This window comes from Cinclus cinclus, chromosome 1, assembly GCF_963662255.1.
Source record: "Cinclus cinclus chromosome 1, bCinCin1.1, whole genome shotgun sequence".
NCBI lineage: Eukaryota > Metazoa > Chordata > Aves > Passeriformes > Cinclidae > Cinclus > Cinclus cinclus.
This window is the reverse complement of record NC_085046.1, coordinates 92,876,251-92,894,563: the sequence shown is the minus strand read 5'-3', so window position 1 is coordinate 92,894,563 and position 18,313 is coordinate 92,876,251. Positions and strand designations below refer to the sequence as shown.

General features: G+C 42.0%; 1 protein-coding gene across 2 annotated transcripts; it reads left to right on the top strand.

Annotated features, from left to right (window-relative positions):
* The first annotated feature begins 722 nt into the window (after nucleotides 1-722).
* GMNN (geminin DNA replication inhibitor) lies at nucleotides 723-13,531 on the top strand. Of its 2 annotated transcripts, none has more exons than XM_062500624.1 (7): nucleotides 723-1,371; nucleotides 8,477-8,541; nucleotides 10,237-10,335; nucleotides 10,672-10,804; nucleotides 11,197-11,279; nucleotides 11,352-11,462; nucleotides 13,027-13,531. In XM_062500624.1, exons 1-7 carry the CDS (start codon nucleotides 1,287-1,289, stop codon nucleotides 13,228-13,230), a joined length of 780 nt encoding a protein of 259 aa, XP_062356608.1. In that variant the 5' UTR covers nucleotides 723-1,286; the 3' UTR covers nucleotides 13,231-13,531. The 2 variants fall into 2 exon arrangements, with proteins under 2 accessions (XP_062356608.1, XP_062356618.1); XM_062500634.1 differs by lacking the exon at nucleotides 723-1,371 and adding an exon at nucleotides 7,958-8,015.
* The last annotated feature ends 4,782 nt before the right edge of the window (nucleotides 13,532-18,313 follow it).

Genomic DNA, 18,313 nt, shown 5'->3' with positions numbered 1-18,313 from the left:
GTCGGGAATGGCAGGAAGCAAAGTACAACAACGACTGGAGCGTCTCCGAGTTCTCATAGCGCCAAGAATCCGCACTGCCCTGCGCTTTCTTCCCCTCCACCCCCCGCGGTCATGCCTCGTGTAACCGCCCGTTCACCCCGCGTGGTGCCCCCGGGACAAGGACCCGGATGGGGCTGCTCAACGCCGTTTCGGGGGGGGGGCGGACGGGGGCGACGGGCAGGTGCGAGGCAAAGGGGAGGGAACATCGCCCCCGCCCCCCCCAACGCCCGAGGTGGTATCTGCCCGGGGCAGCTCGTCTCCCTCCCACCCGACGAAAGCCTAATCTCCAAGTTCCGTCACCTTAACGGGAATAATTCTTCCAGCCTTGAGCGTGGTCACTTTATAGGTAAACAAGTCTTGTAGTGGCATATTTTGTGTAATTTGGTCCATCGGGTTTTGTGTTCAGCCCGTCCCACGTATGCGAAGTACAACCGTAATTAAACAACAATTGAAGTCCAACGTGTTCGAAGCTGACATGGTGAGGGGCTTGTCTGTAGCACTGATCTGGCCACAGCAGCCAGTGTAACACTCCGTGTTCCTCCGTGGAGGTCGCAGCGCTTCCTGAGGAGGCTGGCTAAGTTTTATAAATAAGTGGTTGCTGTTCCAGAGACACAAACCTAATCCTTGGAGAGAAGTAAGCGGTTTTACTTCTGCACTACCCGCACAGCCTAATGCTCGCTCACCTTCCCTTCTCTGGAGGGAAGGAGGAATGGCAATGGAAGCAAAGAGAGGACGCAGCCTACTGCTGAGCGTTTTCCCTGTGGGAAGGCCCAGGGCGAGTAGGAGGAATCGCCATCGCAGCACAGGGCTCGTTTGCTGGGCCTGAAGTCTCCCTGTGCTGCCGGGGAAACCTCGCTGTCCAACATGCTGGGACTGGGGGTGCTCCCGAAGCGCCCGGCAGCGCAGGATCGTGCTGTGGAGACAAGGGCTGGTGGCCGGCTGGCTTGTGCCACAGCAGGGCTGCCAGGGTGGGTGAACGCATCTCTCCCACCTTTCCCTGGGAGCTCCAGCTTGTGACTCACCGAAACGCCAGCGATATTACACGGCAATGGCACTCTCCAAAAACTCCACATTTGTTCACTCATTCTCTTACTTGTCCCTTGTTCTCTCCTGACCCTCAAATTGGTTATTTTCCTTTCCCCTACATACTTTCCCTCGGACATCTCTCTCCTGCCTGTCCTGTAGGCAGGAGCAGTGTTCAGCTCCAGGACATCATCATCTTCTCCGGGTGTTAGTCGGACCCTCCGATGGGAGCAGTCCTCTGGCCTTCCCTGGCACGGGCATCGCCCAGAACATTCCTCTGCTGTTTGAACAAGAGCGGAGCAGAAACAGGTATTTTTTACCTACTTAGAGATTGCTGTTCAGTCCTAATGGGCAATGCAGATCGAAAATACCCCTTTATTTGGTGGTAAAAAAGCAGGGCTGGTAAATAGGAGGATAACATTAGCTCTGCACTTCTATGGCTATTTCAGACTGACAGAGTTTTTAAACTATAACATCAGACTGTCCTTAAGGAGACGGTCTCTCTTCCAGCCAGTCGGGTCCAGTTTTGTTTTCCAGGCTGCCCTGTGCGGTATTTTGTGCCGCAGTCCTGCTCCCGGTGCTATTTTAAGCCGTGACTCAGGCCTGGCCTGTGACCCCCTTTGTGCCGGCACAGCGAGAGCTCGGCCCCGCCTGGCCTGGGGATCGCCCCGGCTCTGAAGGCCCGCGGGGGGACTGGCGCCTTGCCCACTGCGGAGGGGAAAGGAAGGAGCTTCCCTCCAGCCTCCAGGGACTCCAGCTGCTCTCTCGAGTGTAGGGATGCAGTCACAACGGATCGGGCAGCTGCCCTGCCCCAGGCTGAGGAATGCATCCAAAAAAATTTTGTCAAATGTAGTGCTGGTGTAAGAGCACTTTTTCTTCTGGAGGGCTTTACAGTAGAGCTATGAGGAGAGGAATACATATACTTAGATGAAATATACACATAACACTTATAGGTATGTGTGTGTGTGTCTGTGCGTAAAGGAAAAGGGAGATCAAGTACAAAGTATTTATTATATGTTAAGCAGCCACCACCTGTCTTCTGCAAACGCAGGCTGCTCAAATCCTTTCAGAAAGGGATGGGGAGCTGGAATCACTCCAGGTTCCTTCTGTAAAGACTCCTGCTCCTCCTTATATAGATAACTTCCTTTCTTTAGCAAGCTCAGAGAGGATTTTTTTTTCCCTTTTGGCTCATTATCTAATAAAGGTACCCAGACAACATTTAGACAAATGAGTGAATTAATCAACCCAAGTATGTTTATTATACCTTTACATGCAGAAATATTTGCACTATTAAATTAATGAGTAATGGCTGAGTCTTGTCCTAATTTTATATAGTTGTGCTTCTTTTTCTCCATCATGCACGATGATGAAGTTCGTAGGGAAGAAAAATATCACCGTCTTAGTTGAAACATATTTTTTTAAAGCAGCATCACTTAATGAAGGGGGAGTTAAGACTTAGCAAAATAAATATTTGTATACTATTGATCCATAATTGGTTATTATTGTTATGCTTCATACTGGTTATGCAATGTTGCATCATTTATAAGAGAAGCTTGTGGCCCTGGAAGCTGGGTGTGTACTTTGCAATTATAACACTCAATCCAATGACAGACTGCTTCTCTTCAAATCTAATTTAAAATAAGGGAAGGTTTATCACTGAGAAGAGAGGAACGTGCATGTTATACAAAACAAACCTGACCAGTAGGTTGTGGCATTATATGCAGTAAGAGTTCTCTTTTTTTAGGCTTAAATCCCATTAACACAGCAAAAATAGTGTTTCTTGTGCACGTTAAATCCTGGCTGAGCAAAATAGCCAACAGAGTGGGTCAGCTGCTGCTTGGTTAGCACAGCACAGACAAATCAGCTGGAGTCCTTGAGGCTTTCCCCCAGAGTGAGGAGGACTGTGTAAAACACCACGTTGCTCCTCCTGTACCCTTGGAGGAGTCAGGTGCTCACAGACCCCTCTGAGGACTGGGCTTGCAGCACCAGGGCTGCCATCCTGCAGAAATACAGAATCTGGCAGCGTGGGCAATGGCCTGTGTAAAGGTAATATATATTATACCATCCTTGGGAGGGAAAGTGAGCCATGACATTTTGAGAAGCACTGAAAGTTTAGAATATCTGGTTGATGACTATTTTTCTCTGACGAACTGGTATTTTCAAGTCACCATGTTATATCCACACTGTTTTCAGTGAAATCAAAGACTTGTTTGCATAATAACTTGTGCTTTTTCTGTAAATTAAAAACAATTGATAACTTTATAGATATACCTTGTGGTTTCAGGTTTCTTTTTTTCTTAAAATTTCTGTAATTTCAGAGTCTAATTCCTGTTTTCAGAATTGCGTGTTTACTCATAAGCATGTGGGCAAGATTGTACTCTAATGCCTCTGCTCTTAATTTCCAGCTTAATGATTAGTTACTTAAAAATTAATAATTTCATGTTAATAATTAGGTTTTAGTAGATTGTTGCAAATTGTAAGTATGCTATACACATATTTAGGAAGAGATTAGATGGATTCTGTTATCTTTCTTCTATATGTTCCACAGTACATACAGTACATACTGTACTGTACTTTTTTAGAAGTAGAATCAGCCCTGAAGCTACTTGCTTCAAAAACAGAACTATGATTAATTCAGTGCCAAATATTTATGCATCAGACAAAAATAAATTTGTATTCTTTGTAAATTCAAACAAGACAAATTAGGTGGTAATTAAAACTCTTTCATATACTTCAGAACACACTGATTCACTCTTTTCTGCCTTCAGAGAAAACATTTGTTTCTAAGGTATAACAGGAATGCTTTTGTGCAAAAAAATGTCGGCGTACAACATTCCTTATATCATGTTCTGGTTCCAGTTAGAATCACAGAATCATAGAAAGGCTTGGGTTGCCCACCACTGTCCACCTCGTGTTGTGATGGACAGCAGCGGACAGAAGAAAATTAACTCTACCCCTGTCAAAACCAGCACGCTACTGCACAGTTGTTGCTACAATATTAAGCTTCATTTGGCACTTCCTTATGTCCCACCTTATAGTTTCAGGGGGCTGTGGTCATTATATGGGACATAAGTTCTTGTGCATGTGAGGTATTGGTCTTAAATAATGTAGGGTTTGTGTTTGATCCACAGATGCTTGCAAGAATAAGGGTAAAATTAAAAAACACCCTTGTTTTATTTGTTCAGTCTGTAAGTAATATTCGAAATACTTGCATTCAAGAGTAGCTTTAGCTTATTATTAATTTTTTTGTTGCCTATATAGAGCATGTTTAATTTTTAAATCTTAAAGCACTTTCATAGACGATTTTTGAAGCTGTGGGTTAGGATCTGACAGTGCCTTAAGGGATGTCTTAGTGGCTCACACAGTACTTAACTAGGAAAAAAATAACCAGGTGAGGTACAGATTTTTTCTTTTTAACTTTTCACTCAGGATCATGGTTCACAGGACAATCTTTTGTTCTAATACATGAAATTTATGTACTTTCTGGAGAGATCTAATTATTAACAGTGACCATTATCGAAACCCAGTTGGCCTTATGAATTATACCTGGATTGTGCCGTGTACATAATCCACGAGTTTCATTAGCATGCAGCCTTCCATGTCGATTAACCCAGGGAAAAGAAAACAAACCGTGAATTTCTTGTCGGTGACACAGGACGCACGATGGAAAAACAAGAGGCAGAGAGAGGGAGGGGAAGCGTGATGCCACGCTGCCACCTACTGTCACCCGGCGGACTGCGGGAGCCCTTTCATCCCTGAAAGAAATATTGGACAGGAGGGCCAAGAGAACATCAGCGAGGGACCGGGAGAGCCATAGGTTTTAACTGATTCAGGGATTCCAAACAACCTCTCCCAGGGTGTTCCTCTGCATCCCAAACACTTACAGTTATTGCTTACAGTAAATACTAACAAACAGGAGCTAATTTATGAGATTTATGTAGTAACATAATACACAAAATTAAAAAAAAATCACAATATGGTTTACCTGTACTTAATGGGGCAGGTAGAAATTAAGAGTCCTTAAGCAGCCCAGAGCTAGATCATTATCTGCAGAGTACAAAAAGGGCCTTGACAAAAGGCACAGTGTGACTGTCGAGAGCAAATAGGTATTTGCCAGCACTGGATTCAGATAGCCAAGTCCAGACTCCCTCTCTGCAGTGCTTGGGAAGTTTCCACACACTGGCATGTAAGCAATACAGGACCCCCAAGTTGCTGGAGACCCACCTATTCCCACGTTCCCAGGCACATGAAGTCTTCCAAGGAGCTTTCTTTTCAGTTGTCATTTGCTGTAAAAACTGATAATGTTTATCAACAGCAATGGAGTACAAAAGCTCTAAAAAGTACACATTCTCTGCTGCCATGAATGATCTTAAAAATTGGCTGAGCTCTGTGGGAAACCTCAGCATGTTTGCTTAGGCTCACTTGAAGTGCAAATAGTCATAAGTATTAATGACAGAGGGTTTTATTTTTTATGAAACAAACAAGCTGAAATGCATTATATTGCACTCAGTCTGAAGAAAAATGTATTCTTCTAGCATTGGGTTGACAGATTTTTTGCGTGTAAAAATGCCCTAATCCCTATTTAAATTAAAACTTTGGCTACAAAAAGGGGAAATATTACAGTAAAGTAACCTGGATACTATTTTTATATAGTTTTTTTTATATCCATATACTGGTTTTCCATAATTAAGGCTATGAATAAGCTTCTAATAATAAACTCTCAGTGTTCTTTCTGAGATGGGGTTCTTTAGAAACCTTTTAAACTGAAGAGACTGAACTCTGGGACACAGGTTCGTAAGAGGACACGTTCTTCAGCTGGATAAATTGAAGGAATGGCAGCTTTGTAATAAACCTCCAGAATGTATGCCTCCAGCAAGGAACAAATTAAAAGGAAAAACAAACAGGACTGTCACATCAGACCCATTCCTCATCACCCATTACCTCAGACCTTTCCAATTACCAACATCTCCAAAAGCAATTATTCTGCTTCTGAACTGTGAATCCACCTGAAAACTTTTTATGAATTAAACCTACATTTTTAAAAGGTGATGTCTGTGAAAGTTTTACTTGAAAACATAGTCTTTACAAGACGTACAGTTTATGTATTGCAGCCAAAAAATGCACACAGTGTCTCTTATGTATGGTTTATCACAGAAATCGATGCATGCCACTAATTTAAATGCTTAGTATAGTTTTTATTGGATTTTTTAATTTCTGTATAGGAAAACATTAAATAAACTAGGAATGTTTTTATATTATGCTTATATAGGCACTACCTGTATTGAGATTTTTCTGAAAGGACATTCAATGCTGGTGTATATATAGCCAGTTAAGCATATCTGCTGGTGTTTTGAAACTTGGAAATGTCAAATGTTCTTCCAGAATCAACAAGAATCAAACTAACCAAAGAGCATTGACTTTTTTTTTTTAATTTTTAGTACTGTAACAGAACAATGTTAATTTAGATGACATTTCTGCATCTGTTGTTTTCATTTTCTGTATAGAAGACAAAGCTTCCTGAGGCAACAGCTTGCTTGTGACACTATATTATTCAAGATAATAAGAAGAGACCTGACTGAAAAACTGCAGAAGGACATGATGGAATTGAGTGATGGACAAATACAGTAATGAAATTCAATGCAGATAAACATCAAAGAATATGCATATGAAAAAAAAATAAGCTTAATTTCACACATTGAATGACAAACTTTGAACTGAGCGTCATTCAAGAATAAGATCTCGGAGTTATGCTGGATTTTTCCACAGAAATGCCAGCCCAGTGTTCAGCAGTGGGCTGACATTTCTGTGGAAAATCAAATGCCATACAGTTTAGAAAAGGGCAGGAAGATGGGACAGCTTTCGTGTCAGGGATAGTTAAATAGGCCTGGGAGAGAGAACTGGAGAGCAGTCTGTGTAACACTGGCCAAGGACTGGGGACATCGAGTGGCAATATCAGAATCAGGTTCAGAGGGAAAAATACCAAAACAAACAAACAAGCAAAAAAAGGATGGTGTTTTTCAAAACAAAGGTTATTTGAGCTCCAGAGGTACTTGCCAAAGGATATTGTGGACAATGAAAATTTAAATGGGTCAATGAGAGACTGAACAAGTTTATGCAAGAGAGATCAGCTTTATTTCCCTATCCTTGTTTAAAGATTTCCTAATGCATCTTTTCTTTATGTTCTGCCTTTCTTGCTTTCATCGGACCATGTCATTCTGCTTGAAACATTGTCGTAAGTGCCATAGGATTTATTTTCAAACAGGAGACCGATAGAATGGCAGGCTAAATAAATACTTATCTCTGCAATTTCCTAATTTGTAATAGCTCCATTATATTTCCCGGGAGAAATGTTGATAGCTATTCTGGGAGACCTTGATTGCAAGGAATGTGTCCTTAACTCGGCAAAATGTTCATTCAAAAGTCGGCAGAAGATTCTGTTAGTATAAATAAAATACAAATGTGCAAATATTTGCAAGAATAAAATTGGCAAGCGGCTCCTAACAAATTTAACAGCATGCCTTAGGCATAATCAATAAGACCAGTACTCTGTATCACTCGTAAAAGTAGTGTTGTGTAGCAGTTATTGTGGCTTAACACTGCTAATTTCCTTCCCTGCTTTTGCGGGTTATACCGTGTTTAGATTGGAGCGATGAGAATAAGCGGAGACGTGATTAAACCTGATTTGGCGAGACTCCTTTATAAGGAAAACAAACAAAAAACCAAAAACCCACAACCCGGAATCAACCAAACCCCAAACGACACCGCCCAGCAGCGCGCGCCCCCTCAGCACCGGCCTCGGCGAGCGGGGCGGGGGGAGCGCGGCCAGCGATTGGCTGGGAGGGTGGCCCTCGGGTCACGTGACCGACTGCTCGCTCCTTATAGCCGCGCGCTGGGCGCGAGAGGGTGGCTTGGTTTTAGCGCGCGCCTTGGGGTCCGTGCGGAAGTGGCCGGCGGTGAGCGGGGCCAGGGAAGGAGGGAGGGAACGAACGAACGAGAGGAGGCCGCTCGCCATCCCGGGGTCGGGCCGCAGGGCTCCACGGCCGAGTTTGGGTGTTCGCGGGCTCCTGCCTCGCTATTCCCCATTGGCTGCGGCGGCGCGCGGGGAGGGAGGGGCCCGCGAGCTCGGCTGGCGGGAGCGGGCCCGGGGGGGACGGTGTGGGTGAGTGTCCGCCTCCCCTACAGCCATTTTGGGTGTCCATCCCCGCGGGGAGGCCGGCGCGGGACGCCCCCATCCCTCTGCTCCGTGTCTTGGGTGCAGCCTCTGGAGGAGCCCGCTGGCCGCGCCGTGCGTGGCTGGGGGCTTAGGGCTGCTGTGGAGGCTGATAATCCGGAATTGTAATGTTCTCTGGCTGGCGCTTCGCCAGTTTAAGGAGTAGACGGATGCCGTATTGATGCTACTGTTTCTCTGTTGCAGTTGATCTTATGAATTCCAAAATGAAACAGAAGCTGACCGCAGGGAAGTCCGCAGGATCTTTGCAGGTATAGACTTTAAAGCCTTGAGGCTAGTACCTCTGCCTTCCGCAAGCTTCTCTGTCCACTGAAGGAATATAAAGGGATCTGTTGCAATGTGCTTCCACCTGGCTTATGTCCATTTGGCTTGAGTAACCTCCTGGCAGACAGTGTGGCTTGGGAACATGCTGTCCTGCTTGGGCATATGTTCTTATGACTGCTTCTTTTTTTTTTTTTTTTTTTTGCCGTTTTTTCCCCCTATTGCTCAGCAGGTCCTTTTTACTTTCACACTGAGCTTACTGTCTCTCCGTTTAATTTTTCAGGGTTGGTTTGGTTTGTTTGTCCTGATTATGTGCCTTTGCTCACTGAATCTGTCTGGCTTATGCTTAGGGGTTGTAGAATAGGCTTTGTAGGCTGTCTTTATGGCTGGGAACTTTATGAAGAGTTAGATCTCTTTAGTGTTGAACGTGTTTTAACTGAAGTATTTAAGAAGGCACTTCACTTTCTAACGTCACCCTTATTAATCATAGTTGCCTTGGGATTGGTGGAATGCTTAAACAGTTTAGGTTTTTAAGAGTTAAGTGATTAGGTACAAGCCTTAGTAACTTCTCTAAGGCAAGCCCTTAATGTAGGCCCTGATCACAACGGTACAGATCTGCATATAACAGAGGCTAGTAGCTCTTGTATGATGAGGCATAGTGACTGGAGTGGAAACTTCAGGTATTAATGAAATCTGCCAGTTGATAAGTCACAAGATTTATGGCAGCCTTGTCCCATAGTGTGTCTAGGGTATAAATTGCGCGGAGTGGCTTTTTGCACTTCCACGGGTTGACTTGAACATTGGCTGATAATTTCTTGGCAGAGTATACTTAACTCTAATCCTAAGTAGCAGCAACCAGTGTCTGTCACACGGTGTGATTCTTGTTCCCACAGCAGTTAACGTTTGTCCTTTGGTGGAACAGTAGGATAATTGGTGGCAGAAACTACCGTGGGAAAGGCGAGCTCTTGTCCCATAAAGCACGGTGTGAATCGGTAACTTTCTCACGCTGGTGTGGCATTGTATCCTGGCTGTTCTTGCTTGGTTGTCTGCCATTGTTTGCTGTCCCGTGGTGGCAGAGTAACCAGCCCAATCAGAAAGCTTTGATGCAGGAAAGAGGTATTTATGCGTGATGGGAAGGGTGGCAAACATACTGGTTAGACAAAAGAATAACCAGTCTGGATCGAAGCAAAGAAGCTTTTGATCCATTTTAATGGGTAATCAAAACAACACCTCTGTTTAAATGGGCGCTGCTTGATGATGTGTTCACAGGTTACAAAAGCAGCTACTGCCTGAAGTGATGTGTCTTTACCACCTAACCTTGCAACTGCAATCACTTTTGTCCCTGTCTCCAAGAGTCTGAGGCTGCTGCTCTCAAACTCAAGTTTGAGAGTTCCAGCTAAAGTCACTGGCCTTGAAATCTAATCAGTGTTTCTGCTCAAGTTCCTTTATGAAGGGTAAATCTTTCCTAAGAGGCAGGGATTGGTCACAGCTTCATGTGATAAAGATCTATCTCTACTACAAATAATTAATCTGCTTCCTTACAAAAGCCTTAATATAGGCTACAGTGTCGGATTTTTTGTCTTGAAAAGATGAATTGTGTTACCCTAATGGAACCATGAGGGATTCCTAATTTGCAGTTTATGTGAAGAAGAGTGGCTACTGTCTGAACTGATTTGTCTTTTCAGAAGTACCTCACAGATACCACATGCAGCGCTGCCCCAAGACAGACTCTGAAAATGATTCAGCCTTCAGCAGCAGGTAGCCTGGTTGGCAGATATAATGAGGTATGAACTAAAAGATAATCTGTAGATATGGAATTACTTCTGGTCACAGTGAAATGCTTTTCAGCTCTTAACTGGTAGCTAATATATTTTTTAAAATATCATGTGCTAACTAGTGTGACACAAGCTTACTGTTCTAGTGGTAAACAATATTAAAACCTAGCTATTTCTGAGTTCTTTGGGTATTATGGAAGATTTCTTTTTAAACTAGAGCTGTAATGTGAAGAAAGCAGGACTTGGAAACTGACTTGCAGTCATGAGTGTGCAGGCTGAGAAGTTTGTATTTTTGTGAAGGCTGAGATGTTGCTCTAAACTTAAGCCTGCCCATGTTTTATGCAGAAGAAGTCTTCAGTCAGAAGGAAACTCTGGAATAACAAGTTTGCCTCAAAGGCTTGTAAAGCTGAGGTGTCTGTGGACAAGGAGCAGGAGAATGAGAATGATGTCATTCAAGCTGAAGATCTCATGATGAAAGGTATGTGGTAATTCCTGAAATGTTTTCTTGCACTTTAAATGCTATGCTGATGTTGGAGTACTACTTGAAACATATTTCCTTTGTTACTTAGATAAAGGCTTTGTGGGTTTTTTGTAATGTCTAGCAGGAGCTGATGATACTTATCCTTTATATTAAGTAAAGTATAGATGTCAAGTACTTAAGAATGAGTTCACAATAACCAGAAGCTGAGAAGCATTGTGCACAGCAGTGTTAAGGAGTCTTGTAGCTTATTTGGCTGGGCTGTAAGTTTTCCAGTGACTAATTAAGTTGAAATAAAATCCTGTTCTGAATACTTGTATAGAAGTTAGATATCTTATGGTGCTCTGAAGAAGTTGGACTTACCACAGACTTACCGTAGTCTCTAACTTCAGGAAGTCCTCCATCTCAGTATTGGAAAGAAGTGGCTGAAGAAAGGAGGAAAGCTTTGTATGAAGTGCTTCAAGAAAATGAAAAGGTAGCTACTCAAAGATACCTAACTGTCTCATCACTGGCTATTGTCTTCTAACATTTTGTTATTTGAACTCAGTTGCACAAAGAAATCGAACAGAAGGATGGTGAAATTGCCCGCCTAAAAGAAGAAAATGAAGAGCTCATGTCCCTTGCTGAGCACGTGCATTATATGACCAGTGTGATTGAGGTACTTAAAGCAATTTTCAGTTAATGTTGTAGAACAAAAAAGTGAGAACCAGCCAAGGTATTTATAATGAATCACGACTTGTTATATGTGCTCACATGACTTGTCATTTTAAATTGCTCTGACCTGTTTCCTGCAGAATTGCTCTAATTCTAGAGTCATAAAGCTGCTTTTAGGGGCTGAATTTTTCCCATCTTAGAACCTCTAGGAGTAATGAGAGTACTAAGATGGATGTTTTCTGAAGGCAGGATTCAACTTACACTCTTAATAGAACAGGATCTGCATGTTGGAGGTTTTAATAAGGGAAGGAAGAGCTGGTTTTTCACTTTTTTGGATGACTTAAATTTATGTGCTTAATAGGTTGGTACTGGCTGTGTCGTTTGAGAAACTAAACTTGAAACAGTCACAAAGAGTGGGGAGAGGAAGCACTATGCTCTTTAAAGTCAAGGTTTTCTTGTCAAGGCACTGCCAGTTTCACAGCCCAAAACGGGCTCTTCACAAAGTCTCTAGGGTTCCTAAACCTGTAAATTTCTTAACAGCTCCCTCTGAGAATTCCTTGGGGCAAGTGGTTGTGTCACTAATTCTGTGGCTGCTTTAGCAGGAGTGGATTGTTTGCAAGAGCCTCTGAAGCTGTAATAAGTATACAGATAGATCAAGATTCCACAGCTGGCTTTCAGGTTGTTTTTGCAGGTATTAAGCTAGGATATGAATCTAAGTGCCTTGAAAATACTTTGATTCTGTGATGACTGGACTGGGAGGTGGAAACAAAATGAAATATTATTGCAAGTAACTTGTTTAATCAAGAATTAAACTTTATGAAGTTAACTTTCAGTTAGTGCCATTTAGATCAGCCTTGAAAGACTACTGTTTTGCTATGCTTGATTTTTTTTGGTATTCAGGGAGTAATCATTGTTAGTGATAAACCTGTGGACAGTAGTTATATTACTTGAGAATTTGAGCTAATGTAGTTGGAAACTTCTCTACAGTTTCTCAACAGTTACAGTCACTTAGTTGTAAGCTGCTCTCTTCTGAGGCTTAAATGAGCCTTAAGGGATACATTAAATAATCAGAAGCTTCAAAATCAGCCTCTTTACAGTCCTGCTTATCTTCCTTAGATCAGGTTAGGTGAGGAACTTCTAGGTTGATCAAGTGCTGGCGACTGTTGTGTCTTAAAGTTAATCTAGACTTAATGTAGCTTTATTATCTCTGAGAAGGGAGTAAATTGGTTGTACAGTAATTTTTCTAAAATTAAACCTACATAGTTCTGTAGTAAATGGCTAACTTGGGAAGCAATTTCCCATATTTTAGGTTGCCTGAGATAAAGCTTGTCCTACTGAGGAACCTAAGAAAAACTTAACTTGCAAACCACAAGTTTGTTGACTGTTAAGAGGTAGTAATTGGAGTTGAACTTGTGTCTTAAGATTTTTGTAACTGAGGAATGTTTTAATTATATCAACAATCTCCAAATGAAGGTAATTAGCTTGCTTAATTTAATATGCAGGGTCTTACTTCACTATTTCATAGTTAAGTACAAAAGAATTAAATTCAGTCTTCTGTTTCTTTGTAGAGGGTAACTGGACAAGCACCTGACAATCTTGAGCCACTGGCGAGTCTGGCTCTAGAGGAATCCAGACTGGAAAATGAAGAGCATAATGGTGGAGATGAGGCAGACAACCCTTCCGAAGAAGAGCCATCACAAGCATTGTCTAGCTTAAGGGAGAATAGGTCAGATGTTCCTTTAGAGGAAACAAGCAGTTTGCAACTGGAATGACAACCTTTAAGTAGGCTTATGTACATGGCTTTTAATTGCAGGATTCTTCTTGAAAGGATATATTAAACCTCAGGTATAGAAACTCTTATGGGAACATTACAGATGTTGGTGTTTTTAACTGGGATAATGTATTGGAATACTGCATGGAAAATTTACTACAGGCTGCATGTAGTTGCTTGTATGAAACACAAATACTGTGTATTTCAGTTGTTTTGTAAATATCTTCCTTATCAGTTGTCTGACATGATACATGAAAATGGATAAATAAATCTCTGCATTACCAAAACAGCCTCTATATTGACAGGGGAATGGCTAACCTTAGGTTTAAATCAGTTATGATTACTGGAGGATTGAAGCTTTCAAGTTTCTGGGGGGAATGCCTGGGCAATTTTTAACTCTTTTTAGATTTGCAGAATTCTGGAGATCAAAGTTGTGCTTTTTTTGGTGGATAGAGGTGGGGGGAAAAGCAAAAATTGATTTGCTGTGTGAGGTTTCAGAAAGTCAGAATCTGGTAATAAGAATCAAAATCTAAAGGTCAGTTAGATTTATGATTTTCAGGTATTTTGAAATTAATTTCTTTTGCCTTCTAAGAAAACGTTTTGCAAGCTATATAATGAGAGCTGAAGTAGGGAATATCAGACACTTCTTTTAGTAATACTTTCATTGGCTTATGAAGAGAATGTGGTGTGTTCTTGGTCCCAGTAGCAGCTGTGCTGAAAACTAGATGGAGACAAAGCAGTTTATACTCGGAGCTATTCTGAAAGCAAACTCAGTGTTTTCAAGGTACAGCTGTGGTGTTTATCAGGAGCTGAGATGCCCTTTTACCAAGATACTTAGGGTCTGAGAGGTTCACAGGACAAGAAAGTGGTCTTTAAAGCCTTGAGCACTTTATCTGGCATCTGCATGGGGTGTGATGGAGCAGGAGACTTAAGTGCTATACAGATTTTTCCAGTGAATTCAGGGCAGTTCTTCTGTAACAAGGTCTTTTAAGGAGAGGCTTTAACAACGGTGGCTGTTGCCATATCTTGGGAGGAGCTTAAAGTTGAGACTTTCAGGAGGCGGAAGTGATTAGAAGGATCCTGGTTTGTGCATCTATCTGGCCTTGCCAAAGATGGTTGCTTCAGGATATGTGTGAATGACTCCGGGGCTATCAGATTGGCACCTTTATATTCCTTCTGTTTTATTTCCTGTGGCTGATAAGTTCAGATGTTTAACAACTGATTTCAGTTGTGACATCCGGGAAATGTCAGAAGCCATTGTAGGAGGTAATACTCCTGGCTGCCATTTTACCTCAAGTATGTTAAGTAGAAAATAAGGCATTACAGTTTCTTGGGTACCTTGTAAACAAGATTATCTTCCAGAGGGTGCTTAGACTTGCTCTTTTCCATTACAGTACTAAAAAGGTGATAAAGTTGTGTCCTTTATCTTGCAGGATGCTGTCTTGAAGAAAAAACAAAATGGGGTGCTGGGCAAATGCTTTGTAGAGGAACCTTGGTTTTCTGTTAGGAAGTGGATAATGCTTGTCAAGTGACTTAGACCTCTTCTATCTCAGACTCTAAGCAACTTTCTTGACAGAGTTCAACATTAGTAAATAAGGAAACAAGTTTTATTTTGATTGTTTTTGCAGTTCAATTTAGTTTAAGTTATTAATGAATAACTATTTTTTTAGAGGTGGCTTTATTTTTAAACATCAGGCATATTGCATTTGCAGAGGCTGTAGAAGGGAAGAGGGGCCTGTAGCATCACTAGCACACCAAAATGAGACTGAAGTATGCAGCTTTTCCACTATTTTACTTCCTGCTCTGTAAATTGCTGTAGTTCAGGTGCTGTTGTTGGAACGGAACTGCCAGCAAGAGAAGAGTCCAGAATTTGTGTTCAGTATCTGTGCCTGTTTCTTCAGGTTGATCAAGAAGAGTGCTTCTTAGGTTTAAATAATGCTTTTTCTGCATTGATTTTATTTAAATAAAAGATGTGAGAGTCCCTTTATGCTGGATCCTTCTGTTGAAATAGACTATGTACAAATAAATCATGGAAGTTCTGTGAGTAGGTTGCTAATGGGTGTATTGCAGCATTTGGCGCACCTGTAATAAAATAAATTTTTACATCAAAAAGGCATTTGCAACTCAGTAATACACACTAATGTTTTAAACCAAGACTACTATGGTTTTACGAAGTGCAGTTTGTTAGCAGAGAGGATAGTTTGTTGTGTAAACTGAAAGAAATGCGTGTGATCTAGGAGAAGGCTGGGTGTGAGAGCCAAACTGTGCCACAGTAATAAAATCTATATACATGCTTTGTCACAGATGCATTGAACCTGGATCAAACACTGACTCTGCCTGCTGTATCAGACATTAATGTATGGAAATGTTCTCAGCAGTTTTAGGATGTTGCAATAATTGCTGTTTAAAAATGCTCTAAAAGGATTGAGTTTATTCTGAAAATTCCTGAGTTTTTTTTTTTTGAACATGCATGAAGTAGTACTGTGCTACATATTAAGTCTAGGAACTTTGTATTTTTGTGCTAACAGCTTGCCGAGGGTGTAGAAATTATACAGCGATTTGTTTGTGATTAGCTTTCTTACAACCGTTTGGCATTAAGTATACAGGGAAACTCATTTATCACTGAAACATAGCTATGTCGCAGCTGAAACTCAACATCACTAAAGACAGCCTTTATATCCAGCTAAATTAGAGAGATCATTCTATCCAGCACAATAAAATTGTTAGTTCTGGAACTTCACTGCAGAATGTGATTCAAGGAGTCAAATGTATTTGTGCTGCCAGCACGTTGACACCTTTTCACTGCAGGAGGTAGAGACACGATCTTGTGGAGCAGGCTCAGGCTGTGTGGAAGTGGGATGTATACAGTGTCGTAGCACTTCTCCCATAAAATGTGTGTGTCCGAGCAGGGCTGAATTTCAGCCATGCAAGAGTCAAGTGGGGGGAGGTGAATGAGACTGAGCAGCTGTGTGGGGACAAGCAAACCTTGGGGTGGCTGGCTTGTTTGCATGAGGAAGAACTCAGAACTGGTTTCCACTCAGAATTTTTATTTTTGCTAAATACTCATTGAACTTAAGACAATGTGAGGAAAAATTAATTAGATCATAATAGCTACTTGCTAGGGCAGCTGCAACTCACCTGGCTTTTGGCATTGGATTGCTTACAAGACCTGCAGCATTGTCCTGTGTTGCAGCTTATGGTGTAGCCTCTGCATAAGTAATGAAGCTAGTCATAGTTTGTTTTTTAATTGATTTTTTTTTTAAAGAATTTGTGATGCATATTCATTTACTTCTCAAGGGCTATCTCAGCTTGTTTTCAGAACTGGATTTGAGAATTTAATAAGATGTGCAAACTTTGCCAAGGCTGTGCTTTTTCTGCATTCCAATGTTCTTAAGACTGAATTGCATTGTCATCAATGTTTTTTGTGTTGCTCATTTATCTTTCCATTCTTGTAATAACACAAAGCCGTTCAGCAACTGATAATGGCATTATGAGGAGCCTTAATTTGCTGCTGTTTGTTGAACTGCTGGCAGCTGCCTGTAATGAAATGTGATTCAGTTGTGAGAACACATCTATCCTACCCTTGGGGCAGGAGACACTGCAGCCATTTGAAGCTGGGTGCTGTGGATCCTCTCCTCAGGACAATCCCACAGCAAAGCAGGAGATTACTTAAGGTATACTTAAGACAGAGTGCCTGGCAGTTGTATTGACTCCGAATTTTGAAGTCCACATCAATCTGTGTATCACAGGCTGCAGAATAGGGTGAAGCTAGAGGAAAACCTTTCTGAAGGTCTGATGGATACAGCAGCCTTGCCAGAAGCAGTGTGAAGCTGGGCAGCCAAACATGCTGCTGCTGTAGCTCCAGTAGTATAGGGGTGTTACAGGTTTCTGTTTATGGGGCCTAAGGCTGAGACAGTGACAGCCTGGCAGGGGTAGTAAAAACCATCACAGCATAAGGTAAGGATATCTTTACCACCAGATAAACCCCCTTCCCAAGTGCACTTCTAGTGAGCTGCCCATCTCCCATCTGCACTGCTGCTGAGCTGCTTTGGTATGGGAACTTTTTCTGAACATGCTTTCCTGGGGTGGCCTGACCTTTAAATTTGTCCAAGTAAGCCTGCTGCAGCCCTAAGAGCTTCTGTAATTGCTGCCTGCTGCTTCCTTCTTTACTAGCTGGGAAGCATGAGCCTTGTGATGCTCATCTCTGTGCACCTGGTTTTTGCTACTCCACAAAGGAGTATTCAACATGGCAGGAAAAGGCAGCCTTGTCAGCTCTGCAAGCATAAAAATGTACAAGCAATGAGACAAACAAATGGTTTGGTCATTATTTCCCTTCAGGTTTTGGAAGCTTTAAGGTCTGTTCACTTTGTCACGGCTATCATGAATCCTGTTAGAAGACGGTTATGTGTGCATTTTGTTTTCTAAAACCTATTAATGCTCCAGGTGAAACTTAGCCTCTATACATCTGTATCCCAGGTTCAAGCCTGTCAGTCTCAGATGCCACAGCAGGAACTAAGTTTGATCTAACTCTTCATATTAAAATTCCTGTGTATTTCCTCAATGACTATTCAGAGCACAATTTTTTCCTTCCTATCTGGTTCTTTTGAACTGAATACATGATTTTTAATGGTTGTAATGGTGCAACAGATCAGCTTTAGGCTAATAAACTTTTCAAAGGGTGGCTTTAAACTACACTGAGATACACCCTTCATTTGATTCAGTACCTCTATCTGAGCTGCCCCCTGTTCTCTGCAGCTTTGACTCCCTGATCCATAGGCAGGTCTACATTCCCCAAGGTATGTGCTATAAGCCTGAATGTTTGAAAAGGGAAAATTAATGGAAGGAATGTCTTCTGTCTGCAGATTGTCTGCCTTTACAGAAGGGAGGAGTAATCAGTGGAAGTTTGGTAACCATCCTGGAGCCTCTCCAGCAAGCACATTTTCTGGTAGTCCCTCTGGAGCCTTTCTTGGTAAATATCTTGAATGATACACAAAACTGGCTTGCTCTGAACATAAACTATGAGCCTGATGACGAAGAGGTTGCTGATGGAAAGAGTGACTATACATACGGAGTGATGTGCTTAG

What these genes read in the sequence shown, in the direction of transcription:
- GMNN (XM_062500624.1), top strand. Translation starts at nt 1,287, where the DNA reads ATGGGAGCAGTCCTCTGGCCTTCCCTGGCACGGGCATCGCCCAGAACA. An exon ending in CAAGAGCGGAGCAGAAACAG is followed by an intron (nt 1,372 to 8,476) that starts GTATTTTTTACC and finishes TCTCTGTTGCAG; the next exon opens with TTGATCTTATGAATTCCAAA. An exon ending in TGAAGATCTCATGATGAAAG is followed by an intron (nt 10,805 to 11,196) that starts GTATGTGGTAAT and finishes CTCTAACTTCAG; the next exon opens with GAAGTCCTCCATCTCAGTAT.